Source organism: Amblyomma maculatum, chromosome 1 (genome assembly GCF_055883805.1).
Source record: "Amblyomma maculatum isolate TAMU_Amacu chromosome 1, ASM5588380v1, whole genome shotgun sequence".
NCBI classification, from domain to species: domain Eukaryota; kingdom Metazoa; phylum Arthropoda; class Arachnida; order Ixodida; family Ixodidae; genus Amblyomma; species Amblyomma maculatum.
In genome coordinates, this window is record NC_139344.1 from 298,905,334 (window position 1) to 298,931,143 (window position 25,810).

Sequence of the window (25,810 nt, forward strand, 5' to 3'; positions counted from 1 at the left end):
GCAGTCCCCAACTTTCTCTCTAGGCAATAGGGGTACACCGCAGGGCTCCGTGCTATCCCCGCTTTTGTTCAACATCACTCTCATTCCTATGGCTAAACAACTTTCACAAATACCGCATCTCTCCCACTCTCTCTATGCTGACGATATCACCCTGTGGACCACCACAGGAAATCTCGGAGACATAGAAGAGACCCTACAAGCAGGGGCTGACACGGTGGTGAAATGTGCGGCCACGGTGGGCCTCGCATGCTCCCCCGCCAAGTCAGAGCTCCTGGTCATGCATGCTGGCCCCAAGCGACAAGACCAACCACGGTTGACCGTATCACTGAGCGGACAGCCGATAAGCGAAGTGCATCGGCTCCGTGTGCTTGGTATGTTTTTACAGGACAATGGCCTTAACACAGAAACCATGTCCAAGCTCACTACAGCCACGCAGCAAACAATTAGACTGATCAAACGCATAGCCAACAAACACCGCGGTATGCGAGAGCACGACCTGCGACGCCTAGTACAGGCGTTTATTATTAGCCGAGTAGTATACTCTCTACCCTACCTGTTTCTTACGAAAAGAGAAACAGAGAAAGTAGACTCACTTATCCGCCAAGCTTACAAGACCGCCCTGGGACTACCCAGGAGCACGCCCACACTGCGTCTCTTAAACATGGGAGTGCATAACACCCTCAGCGAACTGGCGGAGGCGCACCGAATCGCGCAGATTAATCGACTCTCCATCACACCCACTGGCAGACACATTCTCTCCTCCCTCCAAATTAGGCCAATTGGAACTCCTCCCGAGAATACTCACCGCATACCGGCATCGATTATGGAGAATCTCAATTTCCACCCTTTGCCGAAAAACATGCACCCGATCCACCACCAAGCTCGAAGGGAAGCCAGAGCTAAGGCACTGCACAGAGCGCATGCAGGGGACCCGGACGCGGCTTACGTAGATGCGGCTGAGTACCGCAATGAGCAGGCGTATGCAATCTCGGTTCTCTCAAGCTGCTTTGACCAAATCACCTCTAGCTCAGTCAGAGCTCGCACCTCCGAGGAAGCGGAGGAGCAGTTGCAACCTCCACTGCCACACTCGTCTTTACTGACTCGAAAACCGCTTTTCAAAATTTTGCCCGGGGACGGCTACACACAGTGGCCCACCGCATCCTGACCTCTAGCTCACAACCGCCCCGACCCATACAATTATTGTGGGTCCCTGCCCATTCGGGTAACCCCGGTAACGAGGCGGCCCACGCTGCTGCTCGAGCACACGTCAACCGAGCGGCGGGTATCGTGGACCCAGGCAGTGCCAGACTACTCACATACAACGAGATTACGCTCCACTACCGTGCCCAAAGAATGTACTATCCTCCACCTCATCACTCACTAAATTAGAACAGGTCACATGGAGACAACTCCAGGCTCGCACGTTCCTCTCACCAGCACTACTCGCCCTATTCCACCCGACACAATATCAACCCGAATGCTCCCTCTGCGGGGCCCCGAGGGCTACATTCGAGCACATCATGTTTATCTGTAGAGAATTTCAACCACCGGCACAATGGGGCCTAACGGACCACGGGGGATGGGAGATCGCGGTCTCCAGCTCCGACCCGGCTAGCCAAAAAAGGCTGGTCGACTGGGCGGGAAAGGTCGCCGCCAGGCACCACCTGCCGGCCACCTGCCGAGATCAAGAGTCGGCCCAGACCTAGTGCTTCACCTTGTCGACTCATAAATAAAGTTTGTACCACCACCACCAACAAACGAGAAAACGAAGCAAGGTGTTGCCACTGCAGCGGAGACTCCGGAAAGCGGAAGAGCGTGGCCTGCGGGGCGGCGGAGAAATGTGGAGAGGGCCGCAAGGCCGTGCGCACAACTAAAAAAAAAAAAAAATGCGGGGGGAGGGGAGAGAAAGAGAGAGAGAGCGGGAGGGGAGGGGGTGGCAAGATATCGCCGCCTTCCTTCGCCAACTTCGCTGCTGCCGCGGGTTGCCAAGCCGGTTTTTTCCTGCTGTAATTTTTTTTTCTTCTTTCGCGCGCGTGTGCGTGATCCGTGCTATCAGTGCTGCGCCGCTGCGCACGCTTTTCTCGCTGTGCGTGTGTGCGTGGGCCTCGACCAGTCGTGATACCGAAGTTCGTATCACCCGCAGCGAAAAGAAAAAGTGTTCGGAACATCCGATTTTTTGCCCACTGAACGCAATGCGATTCGGCCGGGGAATTTTATGAATTCGTATCACACCGAATTTCGTATCAGCCGAGTTCGTATCACCGAGATTTATTGAAAAATGCTTGAGGCATTTGCAGCACTCCTGGATCATGAATCTAGCAGCGATGAAGTTTCCTTCACTGCTCAAACTGGTGACTGGAATGACTAAGTTTTTTGCAACAACGCTTGGGTACACAGCTTTCTTGCTTCTCTAGAAGTGCACTAGCTTGAACTCTGTGCAAGGGGTTGATTTTGTGGCCAAGTACTTGAGCTCGTTTCACTTAGTGTGTGCCTTTCATGGCGCCGGGAAGGCACGGCTGCTGCATCGCCTGTGCCGAAAAATGATGTAACTCAATGATTAGTGAAGTTCTACTGAGGTTACATTGAGGCCTGGAGCAAGCCACAACAGAGGCAAGAGAGGCAACAGCATGGCAAAAATCCATGAATGGATACCTAAACACCTGCGCCTGTGTTTCCAAAGAGGACGTTGAAATGCAATAGCTCACAAGCAGCCCTGCTGGTCGGTTGTTGACAGCTAGCAAAAATTTGTTCACGTCAAGGGCGCATGGTGTAGATTAAGGCAGATCCATGTCTGGAGAGAACTCCGACGCTTTCGTGTGGGGAGGATGCTGGAAAACACTTAATGCTGTGCATTCGAGATGCCCAGCGCACCATGGCCACATTTGCACTTTCACAAAAGTTACGTGTACTTGGGGTCAATGTGTGTGACCCGGTCCACTGAGAGCATTATACCCTAACCCAAGTCTGTGCACACCTTTAGTAGTAAGCAAGTCTGTCTGCAGACACTGATAGTGAGCCTTGCAATGGCACAAAGACAGTGCTATTTGGAAATAGACAATTTATTTTTTTTAGGCTATAAAAACAGCCATGACAAATGCTATGCACGGCTAGAGAGATGTGAATGGCAACTCGTATCTTTTTAGCACTGCAATATGTTAAAAATACATGACGAAAGTAGGCTGTGCTAAAAACTAAAGTAGGCTCCCATTAGGATATTAAAAACGAGCAATGCAAGAACATTTGGTAGATAAAAACATATAACAAGTCACTTAAAACATATTTTGCATGAACTTGGAGGTGACCACGAGCCATACTGACTCCAAATAGCAGGACCTGAAGTGCCAGTGTGGCACTCTCCGACAAGTGCCAATTTTGGTGCCACGAGCGCTGTCTGCCACACCACTTCTGCTGAGATACACCTGCTTTCAGCGCCAGTAATGGTCATGCAGTGGAAGATGCAAGACAGGAAGAAGCGGAAAAGATAGCCATCTCAAAACCATCCCACATAGCTACCCAGATGCACATTTCAGAGTAAGAAGGAAAGAAAAGACAGCAAGTCACTCCACAAGAAAGGAAATGGTAAAAACAAGCTAACAACTGACCCATCCCACTTCCCTAAGGGATTGCAGAGATCACGCCTAGCAACTGCTGCCGACCACTAAGTTCTCTGACCTTACCCCTCAGACATGATTGACTTTGGCCATGCAATGCTGTCATTGTATTTACTCTTTTCCTACAAAGCCTTTAACCTTAATTCTTTGTTTCAGTTACATAATTTGACACATCTGGCAAGCTCACGCTTGATTTCTGGGGCACTTCGAATAAGACAGTTCTTATGGTCCCTTCAAGCTATCCTAAGTGCGGCCACCGATGGTGCTAGTGCAGCCGTTGATGCCGATGCTGGCGATCAAGGTGCAGTTGCAGATTTCTCAATACTGGTTTCACAAAAGGTATTATTGCATGGCAAGATTAGGAAGATCCTAAAGGGAGCCTACTATATAGTTAAAGGGTGAAACGCTCATAACACCATGATGACACAAATATGTATATGCGAGTGCACAAACAGCTGTTTACAAAGATATATAAGTCCTGCTACATGCAAAGGTCTAATGGATGTAAGTGTACAACAAAATTACACTGCACATAAAGGAAGATTTCAAATGACCAAAAATGATTTCGAAACTACACAGGAGCTTTGTACAAGTACATACCTGCGAACCTGGTGAGATAAAAAAATCAGGAGATCTTTATTCACACCAATGGAAGTGGTGATTAGTACACATTCAAAATTTCAATTTTCTGAAGGGCAAAAGGGGGGGGGGGGGGGGGGGCTGCTGCATCGACCTCGCACTGCCATCAACGAATATTGGTCGCTGCACCACCAGACTAGAAACGACCACCAATGTCGCACCCCTCCATTTTTGAAGCGGCCAGCTGCAGTTAGTTTGGCTTTGGCTCAAATCGGCCTTGATCAGGTGCCTAGCCGCTAATGCCGATGGTGCTAGTGCGGCCACCGATGGTGCTAGTGCAGCCGTTGATGCCGATGCTGGCGATCAAGGTGCAGTTGCAGATTTCTCAATACTGGTTTCACAAAAGGTATTATTGCATGGCAAGAATAGGAAGATTCACGTAAGTGGTTATAAAATAAAAAAGCTAAGTAAAAAATCCAGACTCCCAGGCAAACAGGGAGGATCGGCAGGTATGCAAGCGAGCCTTTCTGACCTGTGGTGTTTGTCCCTACACAATGAAAATTCAAATATTTAGTCCACAAATCACAACCAAAGAAAGCCTCAGCCATGTGTTGTGTCATCTTCAACAAAGTCCCGGGCCTCTTCTTTTGTCACAGCTTCAATATGGCTCACCTGAAAAGTGTATTCCAATCATTCATACAGCATTCGAAGCCAAGGTAGAATAAATTTCAAAAGATCAACTGAAACACAGAATAAATTGATCACGCTTTAAAAGCACATGAAGAATGCTTAGTGGAAAAACTGATGTCAAAAATCAAGCGATGTTTAATGCTGCTTTTCTGCACTGGCACAGAAGGGTTCTCAGAATTTAGCGACAGTGACAACATAGGCTTTTCAGTGGTGACTGTCATTTGTTTCACAGCCTACAATTTCAAGCTGTTCAGAGCCTTTGTGAATAAGAAGCGTGGAAACCATAACAAGGGATCTGGACTCTTCATTTATCCAGAGCCAGGGATAGGTTTCTCAACTTTCTGTGGTGGAAAATATTGTTCCACGGATAGAGATCAAAGAATCTGTGAAATTCCGTGAAAGAGACCAATTTGTAGTTCACATTGCCTCTCACATTATATTCAAAACTACCTCCATTTTCTAGGCTCTTCAAGGTAGCCAGAGAGACCCAAAAGCACCTAGGAGAAGCCAGCTTTTCAAGTTGGGGCAAAGAGCACAGCATGCAAGTGCAAAGAAGATTGTTACATTGCTAACCTACATGCAATGCCCCCATACGGTGACAGTTTTGAGTTGTGCTGGCGATACCTGGCCACTGAGCAAGTGGCGCGCATAGAAAATGAGCAGAGTTTGCTTTGGGCTCTCGGCTCGATGCACTGTGTCATTCTTTGCGGGCATGTTATCCCCGGAAGGGAATATTATGCCAGTTTTCATTCCTCTGTCAGCCGCCCCTCCATCCGTAAACATGCCAAACTTCGGCATTTTAAGCCGTTCAAGGGGAGAGGCAATGACTGGCCGTGTTATCAGCTCAAGGCTTTTCTTAGCGGACAACATCGCCAAAGCAAAGCGAATGTCCATATTTATCAGCTGCTGTGGGCACAAAACATATGCGTTGCTGCACAATCTAGTCAAGCCTGACATGCCTAGTGACAAGAAGCTAGACGAGGTTTTAACTGGTGCTAGGAAACCGCTACTGCCTAAAGCCATCTGCCGTTGTGCAACATTTCCACGTCAACTAGCGTGTCCGCACAGAGGGTGAATCTGTCAGTATTTCCACTACAGCACTTTTGAAAAGCCTTTAGGAGCATTGCAATTTGGACTTGCTGCACCATCTAGTTTATACTTCAGACAACATATTTTGTTTTAGGCGTGGTTTCTATTTTTTTCCGTAAGGTGGCTATTTTTCAAACATAGCTGAAGTTGAGGTTGCGGTATGGAACGCTCCCAACATGACATGAACCTCGGTAACAGCGCTCGCTCGCTTGCAAAAAAAAAAAAAAAGTACCAGGCCATTCTATTGCCTCGAGAGTAGAGTTATTGGATGCTATCAGCAGCAGTGGCTCAGAAGACGACGTTGCATCTTCAGATTTTGATTTTAATATTGAAACTGCAACAACAGCCCTAAACATTAATGGCTGCGTACGCGTACGTATAGGTTTCTCTTTCATTTGTTTGTTCTTCCTTGGAGCTCGTTTACATGATGCAAATATGTCACAATTGATATGTTTCTTCCGAAGTTACCGACATTCTAGTGGAAATTAAGAAGAAGAAATGGACATGGGCAGGACATGTAGTGCGAAGAGAGGATAACCGATGGTCGCTGAGGGTAACAAACTGGATTCCAAGGGAAGGAAAGCGTAGCAGGGGGCGGCAGAAAGTTAGGTGGGCGGATGAGATTAACCCTTTCACTGCCACTCCCGAGATAACTCGTGTGTCCACACATGCACACTCCCTGCTTCTCCCGAGTATACTCGTTTTGACTTTTTAACTCGTTCCCTGCCGCTCCCGATTACACTCGTGTAAAAAAAAAAACGATGCAAGCATGTCGCGCCATCTATGGAGAAGACACATAAATTCATAAAACATGTATAAATTTTAAGCAACAGATGGGGCGCATTTGTTTAGATGCGTCTCTTGGTCTTGGCCTTGGCAGAGCAGCCATGGCGAGGCAGCGTTCCGCGTGCGTCTGCGGTTTGACAGACGAAGAAATTCAGGAATTGCTTATGAATTCGGACTCCGATAATATCGGTGCCTGTGTGGTGCCTTGTTTTGAAGAGTACCACATCAAAAAGTTTTCTAAACACCTTGACATCCAGGAAATAATTGTTTTGTTAATTAGTTGTCATTTTTGTATTCAGTGCAATATCTATAAGGTTATTTTAAATAAAAGCGTTTACATGTCCTGCAGAGCATCGCAGTGCGTTACTAACTTAAAATTTTCACGAAACTAACATGAAAAAAAAAAAAAACCGGCAGGGGGAGTGCAGCGACGAGAAAAAAAACCCGGCAGTGAAAGGGTTAAGAAGTTCGCAGGGGTCAAGTGGATGCAGCTAGCACAGAACCGGGTTAAGTGGAGAAATATGGGAGAGGCCTTCGCCCTGCAGTGGGTATAATCAGGCTGATGATGATGATATGTTTCTCATTTGTAGTACCTCGACAACAAATGCGGAGACAACCTTCCGCCATCCCAAAGATGGATTTCGTTTCGGTCAAGTAGAAATCTGGGTACCGATCTTAGATTGACACTCTGTAGCAGGCCTCCTGGTGGCTACGGAACGTCAGTACAAGGTTCGCCAAAGCAGCAGACCTCTTCAAACGATTTTCACTGTAGTAGTTCTATATACAGTCTTCCTGAACATCAAAAAGTATGCGTTTACAGTCATTGACTGAAAATCTCGATTCCTGATTTTTCGGACAAGTTGGATTTTTCGAACTTTTTTCTAGTGATCGCGACGTGATCCATGTAACTAAGGTATATAAGCACCTGAAATTTCTCATCCATTGTGACTGATTGCTTGATTTTTGGACTTTATTTGTCCCACCGCTATTTGAGGATGCTTCATTTCAGAAATTGTCAGGATTACGTGGTGGAGCATCCATAAAAGGCGGCGGTTCGGTGAACCTGTAGTGGCGGGTTCACTTTTGTGTCTGTGCATCGTCAAAGCTTGCGCATTCCTCCGCGATGTGTCGGCAGCGGCAGTACAACCTGAATGCTTTGAGAATAGGCTGTTGTCAAACGAAAATGCTTACATACTTTATTTGATTTAATCGCATTTTATTTCTTATTTTCATATCAAAAGTTCGTCAAAAGTGTTAGGGCAGCTATAATTTTTGTTTCATTAACTTTTTTCAGCCTTCTGAAGAGCGATCTTGGTTGAAACTAATAATGGTTTAAAGTACTGTTACCAAATTTTACTGAAGTTAACAAATTGTACTTCTAATTACTTGCTTCTCAGAGAGTAAAATTTATTTCAAGTCGAAGGCTGAAATTCGCCTTTTTTAGGTAGCATAAGAAAAAAATTTTTACCGCGGAACAAATTTCAGTTATAATTTTAAAACGATGAAAACTTTCAAGAAAGATTTCAAACATTTTATATGTTCCAAAATCTATTTTACAATTTTTTTTAAAGAAATATAGCAAACCTAATTTTTTTATTCCCATGCAACTTTTTTTGTCCTGTATTTTTTTTTTTTCGCAATGAGGATGCAGCGGTGGCGTAGAGGTAGAACATCTGCCTCGCATGCAAGAGGACCGTGGTTCGAATCCCGGTGCCGCGCATTTCTCCACCAGATAAAAAAAAAATCCGCAATGTTGATGGAATTGCCTAAATAGGTTTGGGGTGCGACCAGATGTGAGATTCCGTTCTCTCAATGGTAGGGTACTCTGAGCAGCGTCACCTGGGGACAGATAGTGGAAATATTGTAAAAATGAATAAGAGCGCATTTAAAGCAAGTCGTACCCGTTCTTTCAGTGGCGCAATTGATTTACACTTTTTACCTGAGCACTGAGCAAATAAAAAGTGTGTTCGAATCCTGTAAGTGCAACTCGTTTTCTGATTTTTTAAAAAATCGCAATGTTAAAATAGACTACCAAGATCTCTCCAGGGGGCTGTTCCCCTTTAGGTTGCATTATGTGATGTTTTTAATTCTTAATAGCCGCAAAACCAGCCGCGAAGAGAGCCACGAGGTGACGGCATGACAATGGTTACACTATTCAATTACCTTCACCGTAATCATTTCCTGCCTTCAGTGAGTGTATGTTACCTTTAGGTTGCGTTCAGAGACACCTCTTGGTAAAAATCGCCGTCTAAGCCGCTCAGAGGCAACCAGTTAGGAGAAAGAAGTTGCGGGACCCTACCGTTGAGAAGACTGAATTACGCCGACCTGATGCCGGTGAACACCTCCGGCAATGCATTCCCTCACTAGAGCAGCAGTTGGCCACCCTGCTGCAGTATTTGGCCGCAACCTCCCATGATTAGTCCTATAAAACCCCGGCCCTCAGTCTTCTCAAATCTCCAAACGGTAATCGGTGGATCGCGATATGTGCTGACTACCTTACTCGTTACTGTGAAGCAGCTGCTCTACCATCGACTACCGCGCATCAAGTGTCGCTGTTCCTTCTGAACTCTGTCCTCTTGCAGCATGGACCACCACGAGTAGTAAACAGTGACCGAGGCCGCCAATTCACTGCCGACATTGTTGAGGAGCTGCTACGTCTATGCACAGTCACCTACAAGCACTCAACGTCATATCGCCCACAGACAAACGGTTAGACGGGACGCATCAACAAGACACTGACAAGCATGCTTGCCATGTATGTGGATTCGGGTCATAGAACTGGGACACCATACTGCCCTAAGTCACATATGCTTTAATACCGCTACTCATAAAATTACTGGATACAGTCCATTCTACTTTTTGTAACGCCTGCCACGTTACACCCTCGACACAATCATTCCGTTTTCTCCCAGTGAAAATCTGAATGTCGCCGAGATCTTGTCCTTGGCTGAAGAAGCTCTTCGGATTGCCCGCTTACGGACTCTAAAACCACTACGATGGCTGCCACCAGCATGTTATCTACGCTCCGGGTGAAATGGTCTGGCTTTAGCGTCCGGTCCGGCGCCGCAGCTTGCATCAAAAGCTACCGGCCCACTATGATGGCCCTTATGTGATCGAGGCCAGAATAAGTGACATCAAGTAGGAAATCGCATGCGTTACCTCAACTGGTCGCCATTCTGCGAAAACTGAACTCTCACACATCGCTCGCCTGAAGCCATGCCACTCTCCACTCTCGAGAGACAGCATAACTCATCCAGTGGACTTTGGCTGCACAGGGGGAAAATGTCATGGAGTAAGGAAGATGACGTAGAGGAAGGAGAGGGTGTGAAGAAAGAAGTGGAAGTGACTCTGCTGACCGGACCAGTATCAGACTTCGCTCTTATGGCGCGGCTCCGTCCTGAGTGAAGGTTCCACACCGTAGCATCTCAGACTAGTACTGAATGGACTCATTTCAACCTGCTCGTGCTGCAGCATCACCACAAATGGAACTATGTAGTCCCCTCCCGTTAATACGAAGTTCACAGGAACCACAAAAAACTTCGAATTAAGCGAACTTCCAATTAGGCAAAAACACAAAAACAGCATCTTTATTAGTAGCAAAATTGAGTATTATCTAAGAAAAATAGTCTGTCATCTTATTCTGCTTCTTCTTGCTGAATTCCGTTACTGAAAGCAAGTTCTGCAGGATGCAGATGTGGCGGAACGCTTCTTCCGTGTTACCTTCAGCGACAAAAAAGCGCTCCACGAGAGCAAGGCCCATGGCTGCATCAGCAGCCTTTGGTTGCGGCTCGTCTTCAACGTCGTCGTCGCTTTCCTGGGTCGATTCCTGGGGTCGAATAATCTCTACAATCTCGCTATCTGTCAGTGCCCCGCACGTTTCGATCGCCTTGTCTTCAACTCTCCGAGAGCGTCACCAAAATCAGTGCTGTCAGACTCACTTGTTGACGCTTCCTCTGATGAAATTGCATAATTATACTCCAAAGAAGCTGCCACAAAACCACAAGCCCTGAAGCAGTTTGCGATTGTGTCTTGCCTCACACAATCCCATGCTTGCGTTAACATGTGGATGGTGCTGAGTAGGCTCAGCTTATATTTTGTGGAGTTATCCATACACAAAATCATGTGCTCAAGGAGGTGCCGCCTGTACAGGACCTTAGCATTCTTTATGATCCCTTGGTCTACAGGCTGCAGAACCGATGTTGTGTTTGCAGACAAAATGCGAGGCATATCGCACTCAAGGCTGGCACATCCACGTGAGCACTGCATTGGTCCACAAGAAACAACACCTTGCGATTCGAAGAAGCAAACTAGTGGTCCAATTTGGTAATCCAGCTCTTGGTAATCCAGAAGATTTCGGCCGTCATTCACGCTTTCTTGTTTGACTCATAGTGTACAGGCAGCGTCTTTACGCCTTTAAAACACCTCGGCTTGGCGGCTTTCCCGATCACAAGTAGCCGACATCGTTCCGTGCCAGTCATGTTTGCCGCGATCAGCACCAACACCCTCTCCTTGCTGCATTTGCCCCCGGCACAGTGATCATCCTTGAATGTCAGCGTCTTCTCTGGTAGAAGCCGATAGAAGAGTGCAGTCTCATCTGCGTTGAACATGTCCTCTGGATTATATTCGCTGAGATATTCATGCAGCTTTTCGTCTTTCCACGTTGTACTATCGCGCCCAGTATGAGCTACACCGCGTGAGCTCGTGTCCGAGCGCTCTGCAAGGTTGTACAGTGGCGCCGATTTTGCCGCGTTTTCGGGTTATCTGGAGAGATAACCGTGCAGAACGCTCGGACACGTGTTCGCGCGGTGTAGCTCATACTGAGCGCGATAGTACATGTTTCCTGGTTAACAGACGCTTTTTCACCACACACGTTCTTAAAAACCAAGTCGTGGCGATCTTTAAAGCGCGTCAGCCAACTATCAGAAGAAACGAAGTCATCAATTCCCAACTTTACTGCAAGCGTTCGGGCTTTCGTCACAACAGTATCTCCGCTGAGAGGAAAATTGTTGCTCCGGGACTCCCTAATCCAAACCAGATCCAATCCAATCCCATCCAAACCATTTCAAACTCTGGGTAAGCGCCGGTGCGCATTTGCTTCTGAGACGTCTTAAACTAGTCGTTCTCAAATGCATTCATTATTGTGCGCTTGTTCTTGATAAAGTTTGAGAGCATGTTCAGCTTGATCCCGTACTTCCGCGCAATGTCTTGTTTGGCGGCACCTCCCTTCTTAACTTCCTTCAAAACTTGGACTTTCGTCGCCAGGCCGAGCGCGCGATAAGAGCCACGGTTTACCATGGCTATCAACGGCACGACTACGGTCCAATTCCGAAATGCAGAATCACCTGCGGAACAAAGTGGCTGAGCGCGCTAAACACAATGCAACAGAGGGCTCGACCAAAACACGCACCCACGCCTCACTGCTGGCTGCGCACGCTGCAAGCACTGCAAGCCTAACCTCCTACAATCTTGCCACCGCCAGTATGCAGCGCTGCGCACACCTATGGCACCTGCGTGGCCTCCGCGCCACTGCAAAAAGTGTATGACATCAACGCGAAGCACGGATGCTGTTGTAGCACTTGAAAGATTACACAATCCATGCAAAATGACAATCGCCTCGAGGATCCCGACTGAAAATAACCTTCCAATTAAACAAAATAATTGGCTCAGGACTTGGAATTATTGAGTGATTTTTTCCATAGGATTAATGCAAAACTGAGGGGCCTGGCACTTGCAATTAACCAAAAATTCCAATTAAGCATGAGGAACAGCCACCTGCAAGTGATGTGCGCATGACTCTGTACCGAGCACACCAATGACCAGCAACTCTGAGGATGCAGTGCCTACATGCAGTGCATTGAGTCGTTCTTCACTGGCATGATGGCCTACACAGGTTGCCACCAACTACCGGCTATAGATCTAAAAAGTTTTGTAGAGAAAGATATGGCACGGGCAAGTCGGGAAGGCAAAAGGGAGCAGGAGTGGGCAGCAGCTGCATGCATTAAGCGCTGGAGGCTTCACTCCATTGCGGCGTATGCCTTATCAAGTGCTGCCCCTTAAATTACATATCTGCTCCTTTCGTGTTCTAGTGTAGTTGGCATGAGCAGTTTGAGATTTCATTATAATCGTAACTCAGCTGTAGGCGTACAATTAAGACCAAATAGTCATTCTAACATCATACTGTCGTTCCTACTAATGGCCATAATAACAATAGCATCAAAGGAGAGAGTGTAGCCACCAACATATGCAGATTCTATGAAAAATGCACAACTCTTTCAGGACAATAAAAAGCTGGCAATTAAGCGGGTTCTCGGAAAAAAAACTATAAATGAGACATTTAAACGACTCTTGTGGACAAAGTGTAGCTATTCAAATTCTCTTTAATATTACTGTAGAAATATTATTCACTTGGCATATGCTCTGACAATAATAAACGAAACAGGGCTTAAATCACTGAATTTTAAATATGAACCCCACTTGATTAAGTGGACACTATCATCACTTAACTTCAACTGCGCAAACACAAATCACAATTATAATCGTAACTCAGCTGTAGGCGTACAATTAAGACCAAATAGTCATTCTAACATCATACTGTCGTTCCTACTAATGGCCATAATAACAATAGCATCAAAGGAGAGAGTGTAGCCACCAACATATGCAGATTCTATGAAAAATGCACAACTCTTTCAGGACAATAAAAAGCTGGCAATTAAGCGGGTTCTCGGAAAAAAAACTATAAATGAGACATTTAAACGACTCTTGTGGACAAAGTGTAGCTATTCAAATTCTCTTTAATATTACTGTAGAAATATTATTCACTTGGCATATGCTCTGACAATAATAAACGAAACAGGGCTTAAATCACTGAATTTTAAATATGAACCCCACTTGATTAAGTGGACACTATCATCACTTAACTTCAACTGCGCAAACACAAATAGCGCAAAAAAAAAAAAAAAAAAAAAGATAGAATGCATATGTTTATAATAAAGCTTACCTTGTTCCGAAATTTGACACCATAAAATTTGTCTGCTTTCTCAAGGAGCTCAGGACGAAATGTAGTTGTGATGAACTGCGCTCCACTGCACAGCTCGTGAATCATGTCTACAAAAGGAAGAAGAAATATACGGTAATTATGCGATGCAGGAAACAACAGACATGGCAACCTATGTACACACCAGAGTAAGTAACCATTTTTTACTGCAGTTTCTTTTTTACTAATAATTTTTTTAATGAAATACATCACATGGTGTCTAGACACATGGTATGAAAATGCTTATGGCTCTATGAACAACAGTTTTCACAGGGCAGAGTAGGTCGTGCTAGCACAGCAGAATCCCTCTAAACTCAAGACAAAAAGACTTGCTCTATGTCAGTGCCTTCACTACATCAGCTGTTGATCACAGCAACAGTGAGGTCTGGTAACCTTAGAACCCCTTTATAGTAAAGTCATTGGGACCAGCAAAAAGTTTCAACTATATCAGGGTCTTCACTACAGTGAAACCTCGTTACTATGAACACCACATTAAAGAATTTTTCAAATTCATGAATTTTTTAATAATTCCCAGCAGATTTCTGTTTTCAATGTAAAACTATTTCACAGTTACGAATTTAAAAATAGCGTATATTTCAGAATAATGTAGTATATTATTTTTTCTTTTATAATATAGGAACATCAGTATTATGAATTAACAGCGCCACAGCTCGCAACTTTTGCATGAAACAGAAACTGCCGTTTCTGTGTGCTATAGCTATCATCATCAGTATATCTAGAGCCAGCTCCTAGCGCCACCACAAAGCTGTGGTTTATTATGCAGTAGTCGGCAGGCCTAGCCGCCTGCCTCTTTTTTCTTTGTTTCTTTCTGTGATACATGTCGTTCGCTGGTTGGTCATTTGTACCAATCACGCGTGCAAGATTTTTAATATTTTTTTTTGTCGCGGATTATTTTATTACAAAGTTTCTGCGAGACATAACAATGACTACAGCCAGGCAGGTGCCAAGATGATAGGAATGCAGCGATCACTGCAAGAAATCGATACAGGGAAAAAGAAAACTGGCCTCTGCAGATGGCTAGCATTTCCCTAACAACCGCTGCAATCATTTTGAAAGACCGAGACAAGATTTTCCAACTTCAGGAAGCACTGAAGAAGAGGTCATATAGAACTCTGATGCTTTTTTGCACACAGACAAAGTCCGTACTTTCACCGCTCGGTGCAATCACACACCCGATGAGGTGTTGCGCAAAGTGGAAGGTGTAGTGGAAGGTAAAGTTAGTGGTGTAATGTAGTGTGTGGTCGTGTTTGCGCGGCAGAAGAAAATAATTGATTTCTTTAAATAAATCAGGTTTTGGAGTTAGTGCAGTATTCTTATTTGAGGTTTTGCTTGTCTACACAGGTGCCTACTGCCAAGGTACGTTATTTTCATGCCTAGGTTTGACCACCGGCTTATAATAGCAGATTTTTCATTACAACGATATTTCAAAATAACGAACAATATTTTGTGGTCCCGCCAGATTCATTATATTGCCGCAATGTTATCTTACTGGCGCCGCCATGTGGCGAGCTCGGGAGACTGGCACGCGCTCGTCCTCTTCGCTCTCGGTGCTCGCCCGCCAGTCGGTTCCGTGCCTGATCTTGCCGGTACTTTTACTTAGTTGTAAGTAAACCTGCTGAACCAGTTTCACTGGCTTCTGTGACATTTTTGGTGGAGGTGCTGGGTAGATCCCATGTACGAAGAGCCTCTGACTGCCCCCTACGCCCATCTACACACCGTGGACACGACACCTGTGCACAAGGCGAGCCGTCACTTGAGAGGCTTAGCACCCGAGTGTGGTCCTCTTGTTTCCCCACCGCGAACCACGATGACTACAGAGGCAATTCAGACCACTCAGCTTCCCGTGATCTGCCATATTCCACGTATGCCCACACCGTTTCATGGCGACAAGTTCGAAGACGTTGAGGACTGGCTGACCAGCTACGACCGGGTCGCTGTATTTAATGCGTGGGACGAGGAGCGAAAATTGCAGAATGTTTATTTCGCACTAGAAGACTCCGCCAAGATGTGGTTCGAAAACCATGAGGCTATCATTTCCACCTGGCAGGATTTCCGGCGGCAGCTGCTCGCAACATTCGGCAACGATGCAAGAAAAGAGATGGCCGAACTCGCTCTACAGTCCCGAGCACAGCGGCCTAATGAAAGCGTCGCCATGTTTGTGGAAGAAATGACTCGCCTTTTCAACCGGGCGGATCCCTCCATGTCGGAGGTAAAGAAGGTGCGCTACCTTATGCAAGGCGTCAAGGAGCAGTTGTTCGTTGGCCTTGTACGTGACCCTCCACGTACTGTTGCTGATTTTACGAAAGAAGCAACAAGCGTCGAGCGTGCCTTGAATCAGCGATTTGTACATTTTGATCGCTCAGCGAACATCGCTGCCATAGACTTCCGCTTGCCAATGTCCGGAAACGACAGGGAAGCCCTTTGCGAACTTATCCGAAGCATCGTGCGCGAAGAGCTGCAAAAGCTGCCCTCTCTCGAACAACATCCACGTGTTGGGGGCATCTCGGATATAGTGCGCGAAGAGCTCCGCCAAGCAGTGCCATCAGTACCGTCACCCCAGCCGCCTGCGCCACAGATCATGACGTATAGAGATGTGTTGCGTACCCCTGCGCCTGAACAATTGGCACCCTGCAACCTTGCTCCTCCCGCACGTCCTCAACCCCAATATCCAGTTTCGACTGGTGTGCCTGAAGCTCGACCACCCGTTCGCAAAGCACACGCGTGGCGCACGCTGAACAATCTGCCTTTGTGCTTCCACTGCGGCGAAGCCGGTCACGCTCTGTGCCACTGCCCGTACCGTCGGATGGGCTTGCGCGGATTTTCCCCGGATGCCCCTCGGCCGCGCTATGGCGAACGACCTCGGGACATCGACCAATACCTCAGCGACCACGTCCCACCTGCGTCCCTCCAGCGACGCCAGTCCAGGTCACCACCGCCGAGACAGTTTTCAACTAGCCGCCGTTCTTTCCTCAGGCAGTCCCTAAGTCCGCACCGGGAAAACTGAAGACGGCGACCCTCGGGGGTAGGGCCGCCGTCGATGGACACTACGACCAACATCCTCCGCTCACCGATTCGATCACACATACCGACCTCCGACCCTTCGCTCCGATCAACAATTCGACCACTTTTCGACGATCGCCGAAGCTTTCCTCCGACGCCCCCAATCGACGCACCGCACGACCAGCGAGTTCGACGACCTCCCGACGATCACAGAAGCTTACCTTCGACGCCGTAATTCGACGCAACGAACGACCCGTCAGCCCGACGATCCTTGACACGCCGCACTTTGTCGACGGTGAGCTACATTCCGCCGAGATACCGATCGTCGTTGATAACCACAACACGACTGCCCTTGTAGATACCAGCGCTGATTTTTGCGTTATGAGTCATGGCCTTGCTACCATTCTGCGAAAAGTCCTGACTTCTTGGCACGGAGCCCCAATAAGGACAGCCGGAGGGCACGTGGTAACACCGCTCGGAGTGTGCACCGCTCGCGTCGAGATTCACCACGTAACTTTCTCGTGCTGCTTTGTTGTGCTAGCAGAGTGCTCCAAGGACCTGATTCTCGGCCTTGATTTTCCTAGAGAAAACGACGCAATCATCGACCTCCGTGACTTCATGGTGACGTTTTCCACTCACTGCGCAATTTCCGACGAGTACAGACAGCACAGCGACGACTACACAGACAGGCCAGTTTTCCGAGTGTGCGACGACCATGTCACTCTACCTCCACGCACCAGCTTGTTTGTTACAGTGCAGTGCGACAACCCCCCCGCCTTTCAAGGCCTCGCGGAAACGAACGTGAATTTATTGTTGAGCCTACAAGTCTGCGTCGCTCGGGGGGTCTTCGCCTTGAAAGGTAAACGAACTGAACTGCTTCTAACGAACTTTAGTGCCGAATACCGCCATTTACCGCAAGGTACAGCTATTGCTTATTTTGACGAAGTCAGTGCGCCATCCGCCCATTGCGCCCTTTCGCTGGCCAACGAGAACCCTCCCGAGAGCACTGGACATACTGTTCAAACTGACGTGAATCCAGCTTTGTCTCTTACCCAGAAACGCCGCCTTCAAGCAATTCTGGACACTTACCGTGACTGCTTTGCCGTCACTTCCTTCCAAAGTGAAACAGACGTCAGTAACCAAACATCGAATTATAGTTGATCTCACCGAGCGCCCTATCCGCCAACACCCCTACCGAGTATCGCCGAAAGAACGAGAGGCTATTCGGGCGCAAGTTGATGAAATGCTCCGCGATGATGTGATCCAGCCGTCCACAACCCCATGGGCGTCACCAGTTGTGCTGGTCGCTAAAAAGGACGGAGCACTCAGATTCTGCGTCGACTATAGGAGGCTTAACAAAATTACGAAAAAGGACGTCTACCCATTGCCCTGAATCGATGACTCGTTCGACCGACTTCGCCACGCCCGATACTTTTCATCACTCGATCTACGCAGCGGGTACTGGCAGATCGAAGTCGACGAACGTGATCGAGAGAAGACCGCATTCATTACTCCTGACGGACTGTACGAATTTAAGGTGCTTCCATTCGGTTTGTGTTCCGCTCCCGCAACCGTTCAAAGAATGATGGACACTGTCCTAGCCGGCCTGAAATGGCAGACGTGCCTCGTCTACCTTGACGACGTTGTCATTTTCTCTGCGACCTACGAAGAGCACCTCAAACGATTGACGGCCGTGCTAAATGCCCTCCGCGGGGCCGGACTCTCATTAAAACCAGAAAAATGCCACTTTGCATTCCAACAGCTCAAGTTCCTGGGTCACATCGTGAGTGCTGAGGGAATTAGCCCTGATCCAGAGAAGACGGCTGCCGTAGCTGCTTTCCCGACCCCCACTGATAAAAGTTCCATACGTCGGTTTTTGGGCCTCCGTGCATATTACAGGAGATTTGTACACGACTTCTCCCGAATAGCGGAACCATTGACTCGTCTAACAAAGGACGACCAGCCTTTCATATGGGCCGACGAGCAGCAAAGGGCCTTCGAGGAGCTTCGCAAGCGCCTTCAAACAACGCCCGTACTTGGCCACTTCGACGAGGAGGCCGACACAGAATTGCATACCGACGCCAGTAACTTTGGCCTTGGTGCAGTTCTCGTTCAGTGGCAAGAAGGCGTTAAGCGGGTGATTGCTTACGCCAGCCGCACCCTGTCTCGTTCCGAAGCGAATTATTCTACTACCGAAAAGGAGCGCCTTGCAGTTGTGTGGGCGGTAACAAAATTTCGGCCGTATTTGTATGGCCAGCCATTTAGAGTGGTCAGCGACCACCACTCACTCTGTTGGTTAGCGAACCTTAAAGATCCTTCAGGCAGGTTAGCCCGCTGGAGTCTCCGCTTACAGGAGTTCGATGTCACTATTGTGTACAAGTCCGGCAAGAAGCACAGTGACGCTGACTGCCTATCCCGAGACCCTATCCCGTGTTCTTCAAGTGAAACAGATGACTCCGTCTTTCTCGGCGCTGACTGCCTATCCCGAGACCCTATCCCGTGTTCTTCAAGTGAAACAGATGACTCCGTCTTTCTCGGCGCTCTCTCGACGCCAGATCTCGCTCAACAGCAGCGAGACGACACTGAACTGCGGCCCCTCATCGATTACCTCGAAGGAACCGCCTCATCGCCGCCTCGCCTTTTCACGTGTGACCTGTGGTCGTTCTGCTTGCGTGACGGCGTGCTCTACAAGAAAAACTACGCTTCCACAGACATTCAGTATCTGCTGGTGGTCCCAACGCCGCTCCGTACCGACGTTTTGCAGGCATGCCACGACGAGCTTTCTGCCGGACATCTCGGTTTTTCGCGCACCTTGGCACGAGTACGACAAAAGTACTACTGGCCTAAGCTTGCCACTATGGTTCGGCGCTATGTTAGGACGTGCCGTGATTGCCAACGTCGGAAGATACCACCTGTCAAGCCGGCTGGCCTGCTGCAGCCTATTGTTCCTCCGCGAGTACCTTTTCACCAAGTCAGTATGGACTTGCTCGGGCCATTTCCTACGTCATCATTGGGCAACAGGTACATTATAGTCGCAACAAATTATCTAACCCGCTATTGTGAGACGAAAGCTCTTCCCAGCGGCACGTCTACTGATATTGCGAACTTTTTCATCTTTAATCTAGTCCTTCGTCACGGTGCCCCTGCGATCGTTTTAACTGACAGAGGCACGGCATTTACTTCAGCTCTAACCCAGGAAGTGATGCGGCTCAGTGGCACTTGTCATCGCAGAACAACAGCTTACCACCCTCAGACGAATGGCCTTACTGAGCGACTCAATAAGACCATCGCCGATATGCTTTCTATGTACGTCGACGAAGATCATAAGAACTGGGACCAGATACTACCGTATGCAACATTTGCTTATAACACCGCAGTCCAGGAAACGACCCGCTTTACACCGTTTCGTTTGGTGTACGGTCACGAAGCTGTCACCATGCTGGACGCAATGCTACTGCCATATGCTGCCCACCCCTTGATTGCCGGTGCCGACCAATTCGTCCAGCATGCCGAGGCCGCTCGCCAGCTGGCTAGACTGAGAGTCCGGACACAACGAGTTAAAGATGCTCGACGGTATAACCTTCGTCAAGGGAGGTAATTTACAACCCTGGCGATCAGGTTCGGGTGTGGACACCTGTTCGCCAGCGGGGTCGCTCCGAGAAGCTTCTGCGCCGCTACTTCGGCCCGTACGAAGTACAACGCAAACTCAGCGACGTCACTTACGAAATGATCCCGCAAGGAACTGTTCGCTCATCCCAACGGCAAGCACAATCGGAAGTCGTACATGTCGCCAGGATGAAGCCCTTCTACTCCCGCTAGGTCAAGCTACATGTGTTTTTTTTCTTTGCTTCCTTTAACTACTTGATGTGAACGCGCATCCTCGCCGACTACGGTTATCCTCGACCTCGCCACTCGGCATCGGGACGATGCCTTTCCCACCGGGAGGGGCAATGCCGCAATGTTATCTTACTGGTGTCGCCATGTGGCGAGCTCGGGAGACGGGCACGCGCTCGTCTTCTTCGCTCTCGGTGCTCGCCCGCCAGTCGGTTCCGTGCCTGATCTTGCCGGTACTTTTACTTAGTTGTAAGTAAACTTGCTGAACCAGTTTCACTGGCTTCTGTGACAATATCGAGATTTGACTGTATATCAGTTGTTGGTGATGACATGGTCCTGAAGATCATGTATGAAAATTAAATGCCTACGTACTGAACACGTCTTGTTGCTTAATGAAAGAACCCTGTAAAATACCTTCCCCCTTTCTCTTATCGTCTCTTCATGCCATACTTTCAGTTGCAATATTTTTTTGTTCAGATCTTGTGGAAGTAGCTCGTAAGCATGAGGGCAACGTGGCTATGAATACAACTGAGTTTGATTACCTTCTGCTGTTTCTGTCTTTTAAAAGACAATAGATGGCAAATGTGTGCAGCAGTCAAGCACTGCAATACTTCACACGCCGCGCCTCCAGTTCTTGCCACCGTTGCCTCGTACTTCATGCTGCGCAGTGCTGCAAATGTTCGATAGTCTTTTCCCTTCCCTATTTCTCACTGCCCTTTTACTACTCATTTTCTGAACGGACCGATCCGACTTCTTTCTACGATTGTAGACAGCTTCACTTTCTTTTTTTTCCTATACGCTGCATGCTTTCCCTTCATGGCTCCAAGGCCTACATTAATTTTGCTGCTCCTAAGCGCTGCTAAGCCTGGTGGTAAAGCATCCCTATATAACACATATATATTTTTTTCGAAAGGATAAAGTTTCGTTTCTCAATCCTAGATATCGCATAGGTGGTGATGTCATTTCTAGGTAAGTCGTCGCTGCTGCCATCTGGATGCACTTTACTATAACCTATTTTTACCAAAAATGTCTACTATATAGGTGGAAAAATGTAGTCGTCTATGGAAGAGTTTACAATGTATATGCGGGTTCTACTGCATTCTCCATTAAATTAAAACCTCAATAATTCAAAATCTAAGACAACTTCATAACTTCTAATGTAAACTTGACTGGATAAACCAAAGCAGTGCTCTGCACCATCCCAGTTAATGTGCGGAATTTGGGTGTTATACTAGGAATATCCAACCCCGATTTTGTTGCCAAGAAGTGGCGGTCTTTCAGAGCTCACACCTGTAGAAGAGAGGATGTGCTTCATTGCAGTGTGGTAGGGGATACCTGTTAAATGATGCGACAGGTGCAAAATGCTGCAACAGTGCATGCCACCTGGAATATGTGATGGCTATTAGCAAATTTTTCAAATTAACTAATTTTTTAAGAATCCCCAGCAAATTTCCTATGTTTTCAATGTAGAACTATTTCAGAATTACGTATTTAAAAATAGTGTATATTTCAGAACAACGTATGTATTTTAGTTTTTCTTCTATAATTTACAAACATCAGTACTACGAATTTGGCTAAAATTAACAGTGCTGCAGCTCGCAACTTTCGCGTTAAAAAGAAACTGCCGTTTCTGTGTGCATGGCCTGTGGGCTGTAGCTATCATCATCAGCATATCTAAAGCCAGCTCCAAGTGCCACCACAAAGCTGAGCTTTATTATGCAGTAGCCGGCAGTAGCCGCCTGTCTCTATTGTTTTTTTCTTCCTGTTTATGTGTCGTTTGTCGGTCGGTCGTTAGCGCCAATCGCGCGTGCAATTTTTTTAATTTTCTTTTTTGTCGCAGATTATCTTATTGCGAAGTTTGTGCGAGATCTGATGATGATCGCAGCCAGCAAAGTGCCAAGAAGAACGCAGCTGCTTTCACTGAAAGAAATCGACGCTGTGAAGCCTCTACAGACAGCTAGCATTGCCCCATCGTCAGCCACGATCATTTAGAAAGACCGAGACAAGATTTTCAAGCTTCAGGGAGCACAGAAGATGAGGTTATATCGAACTCAGATGTTTTCTTCCAGATGGAGAAAGTTTGTAATTTCACCGCTCGGTGCAATCACACACCCGATGAAGTTTTGCGCAAAGTGGAAGGTGTATGTGCTGTAGTGGTGTAATGTAGTGCACGGTCGTGTTTGCTGCACGCGGCAGAAGAATATAATTGATTTCTTCAAATAATTCTGCTTTGGAGTTATTCCAGTATTTTCATTGAAGGTTGTGCTTGTCTCTACATGTGCTTACTGCCACGGTACATGATTTTCATACCTAGGTTTGACCACTGGCTTATAGTCGCAGATTTTGTATTACAACATTTCAAAATGAATGATTTTTTGCGGTCCCACAGGATTCGTTATATCAATATTTGACTGTATTCAAAATGCCCAAAAAGAGCTACGAATATTTAGGACTTAATCACTGATGGTTTCTTAATCACAAAAATGTAAAAAGTGGGAGATTCATTAAGAAAATTATCCAGTAACTGATCCGAGCAAATTTTTATAAATCCGAAAATCCTAAGAACCACAGGACATCAAGTGGCAGACAGTATATGACCTGTTCCGGTCAGGGCTCCAGGGAACAAAAAAGAATGTTAATATGTGAGCATGTCAGTTCCACTGAAGATAAATTCCAAGACGTTTACGTGGCTCGTTCACACAGGTATCCACAAGAGCAAACTTAAGATCATTTCCAGAGCACGTGTGCCAGAATTTGAAACTACAGGACCATCTGCATTTCGCTCTGTCTCTAGTTAGTCGGTTTGAAAGAGCACTGAACAAGGGTAGAGGGGGGCGAAGCCTCAATTCACTAGTCGAGCCAACGTTTTGACAAGTGAGCTTGCCTTCGTCTGGGAAGCGCGATCATCACTGCCAGATGTTTAAATGCGCTTCTGCTTCTGAAGATGAAAAGCTAGGGAGGGGGTAGGTCAAGGAGTGAAAAAATGTTTCTTTGGTATGTATTTCTCAGCCTGGAACAAGTGATCCCGTGGCCTTAAAAAGAAAACAAAAGGCAGTAGCAGCAGGAAAAACTACAATGCGGGCTGGATTTTTAGCGCCTAAAGCAGGTTCCGTGCAGACACACCTTTCTTGAATGGGGACGGGCATTCCAAAGGGTCCTAATAAAGAATACATCTGCAGGGGAACAGTTCTCAAAAGCTTTCTGCAAGGACGGCAGAAGGACAAAGAAACAGAATAATAACAGGTCACTGGACCACACCCGCCACATCCTGAAAAAAAAGGGTTCAAAAGGGCTGACCAAAGTAGAAAGTGGTAAAGACTTAGTCCAGTACCGGTGACGCAAACCTGCAAGGGTGTTGTTTTTTTCCTTGCCATGCTAGGCTAATTTGAAAGCCGTTATATTTGCAGACATTGTATTCATGAGGTTTTACTGTAAGTAATCAGTCTTAAGAGGAAGCAACCCACTTGCCTGCGACTGCCTTGCGGTGCTGCGAGTCCAGTGCCTGGTCAATCTCATCAAAGAGGTAGAAAGGAGCCGGATCACATTTCTGTATAGCGAAGATGAGTGCCAAGGCTACGAGCGACTTCTGGCCGCCTGACAGTTGCTGCATCTCCTTCATCTCGCTTGACTTCCCCACAAAAGACACCTGCGTGCAGTCACATTTTGCAGCAGTTCATGATGCGAGTTGACTTACCACTAAAACATTTAACCTTTCGAGCACCTGCACTCAAATTTTTAACACTGAATTCGGTCAGAAAATGCGATAAAATCGGTTTTCAAAACATCACGGCAGCCACAAAATGCCCCCCGAAAAGAGGAAATGTGTTGCTAACATGACTAGCCTTATGGAACTTTTCATTATGTTCTTGGGGCACAATTTTAACAAGTCTTACACCATTGAATTCAGGAAGAACTGAACTGTGAAGCTATGGTATTTTTATGTTGCTACATTGAAGATACCAAATTTTGGGGACAGTAATGTCAGCTAATGATACTTTAAAATTATGGGGCATCAGCATAATTGGACATTTTTATATGATGATGCACCTCAATGACAATATAAATAGCATAGCTCCACATGGCAGGTCTTTGGCTACAGCTAGATTTTAATTGTAACCGAATAATATTGAGAGAAAGTGTCTTAATGACCAGTAAGAAATTACATAATTAGGCATCAGTTGTTTCTGAAGTATGATAACTAATTGAGATATAGTGAAAGAAATTATTTTTGAAAGCAGTAGGAAGAAATACATATACACACCACATCCGCATTTCATTCCAATATTTCTAATAATAAAAAAATTTGTTTTAAGACCAGTGTCTCCCCTTAATATGCTTCGAAGCTTACAAAAAATATTGGAAAATAATTAAAAAAATTCGAACATGCTTCAGCACATGGCTAATGATGGCAGGTTTTGCTTGCACTGAGCAACAGAGATCCAGAGCACTAGTACTAAAAACAAAATCAAAAATGCCCAAATTATGCCAGATGGTCATTTTTGTCGAGACGTGCTGCTGATCGTCATGTTCCTTGTTCAGCTGTGGCTCAATCAACTTCAATGGAATGGCATTTTGGCCATACCGCTGTGCCGAAAAGAGGCTCAGTTGATAATAGCGCAGGAACTCGTTGCATTGCTCAAGGTTACAACTGAAGTCTCTTTGAATGAAAATACTCGCAAACGTAAAATCTCCATGCCATGGCTACTCACACTTTCATATGATGTCAAATTGCTGCAGTAGGAGGGTGCTAGCTTCCTTTCACACATTCCCACTCAGTACTTAGTTGACGCTGCTTCAGCACAGAATGACCATGAGGCATGACATGGAGTAACAGGGCACCTTCACTCCGCATTTATGGTTTCTGTGCTGTTATAAGTGATCTAACTAAAATTTCCAACAATCCTCAGGGAAGCAACACGAGTGGTAAGCGATCACAATTATGCTTTCTTCCAGGGTGTCGAACCGGAACTGAACCGAAAACCGGAACCGAGCCTGAATTTTTTGCCTGGAACCAGAACCGAACCCAAATTTATGCCGCCATATTGGAACTGAACCTGAGCCGGAACAAAAGGGTAGAACCGTTCCGAACTGGTTTGCGGTACAGTTCCGACCCACTTTTGTTGGCAACTTAATTTCATTACGTTTTTACGTTTTCTTTTATTGTTGC

The 25,810-nt window shown here is 46.7% G+C and overlaps 1 protein-coding gene across 1 annotated transcript in view; it reads right to left on the minus strand.

The window, feature by feature from the left end:
- Positions 1-3,043: 3,043 nt before the first annotated feature.
- The window catches only part of SMC3 (structural maintenance of chromosomes 3), a 295,374-nt gene continuing 272,607 nt past the window's right edge, over positions 3,044-25,810 (minus strand). Inside the window, exons 29-31 of the mRNA XM_084591644.1 lie at positions 24,112-24,289; positions 13,753-13,859; positions 3,044-4,862 (exon numbers count right to left, since the gene is read on the minus strand). Coding sequence (XP_084447770.1) covers positions 4,791-4,862; positions 13,753-13,859; positions 24,112-24,289 — 357 coding nt within the window. The 3' untranslated portion in view covers positions 3,044-4,790. The remainder of the gene's footprint in view (positions 4,863-13,752; positions 13,860-24,111; positions 24,290-25,810) is intronic.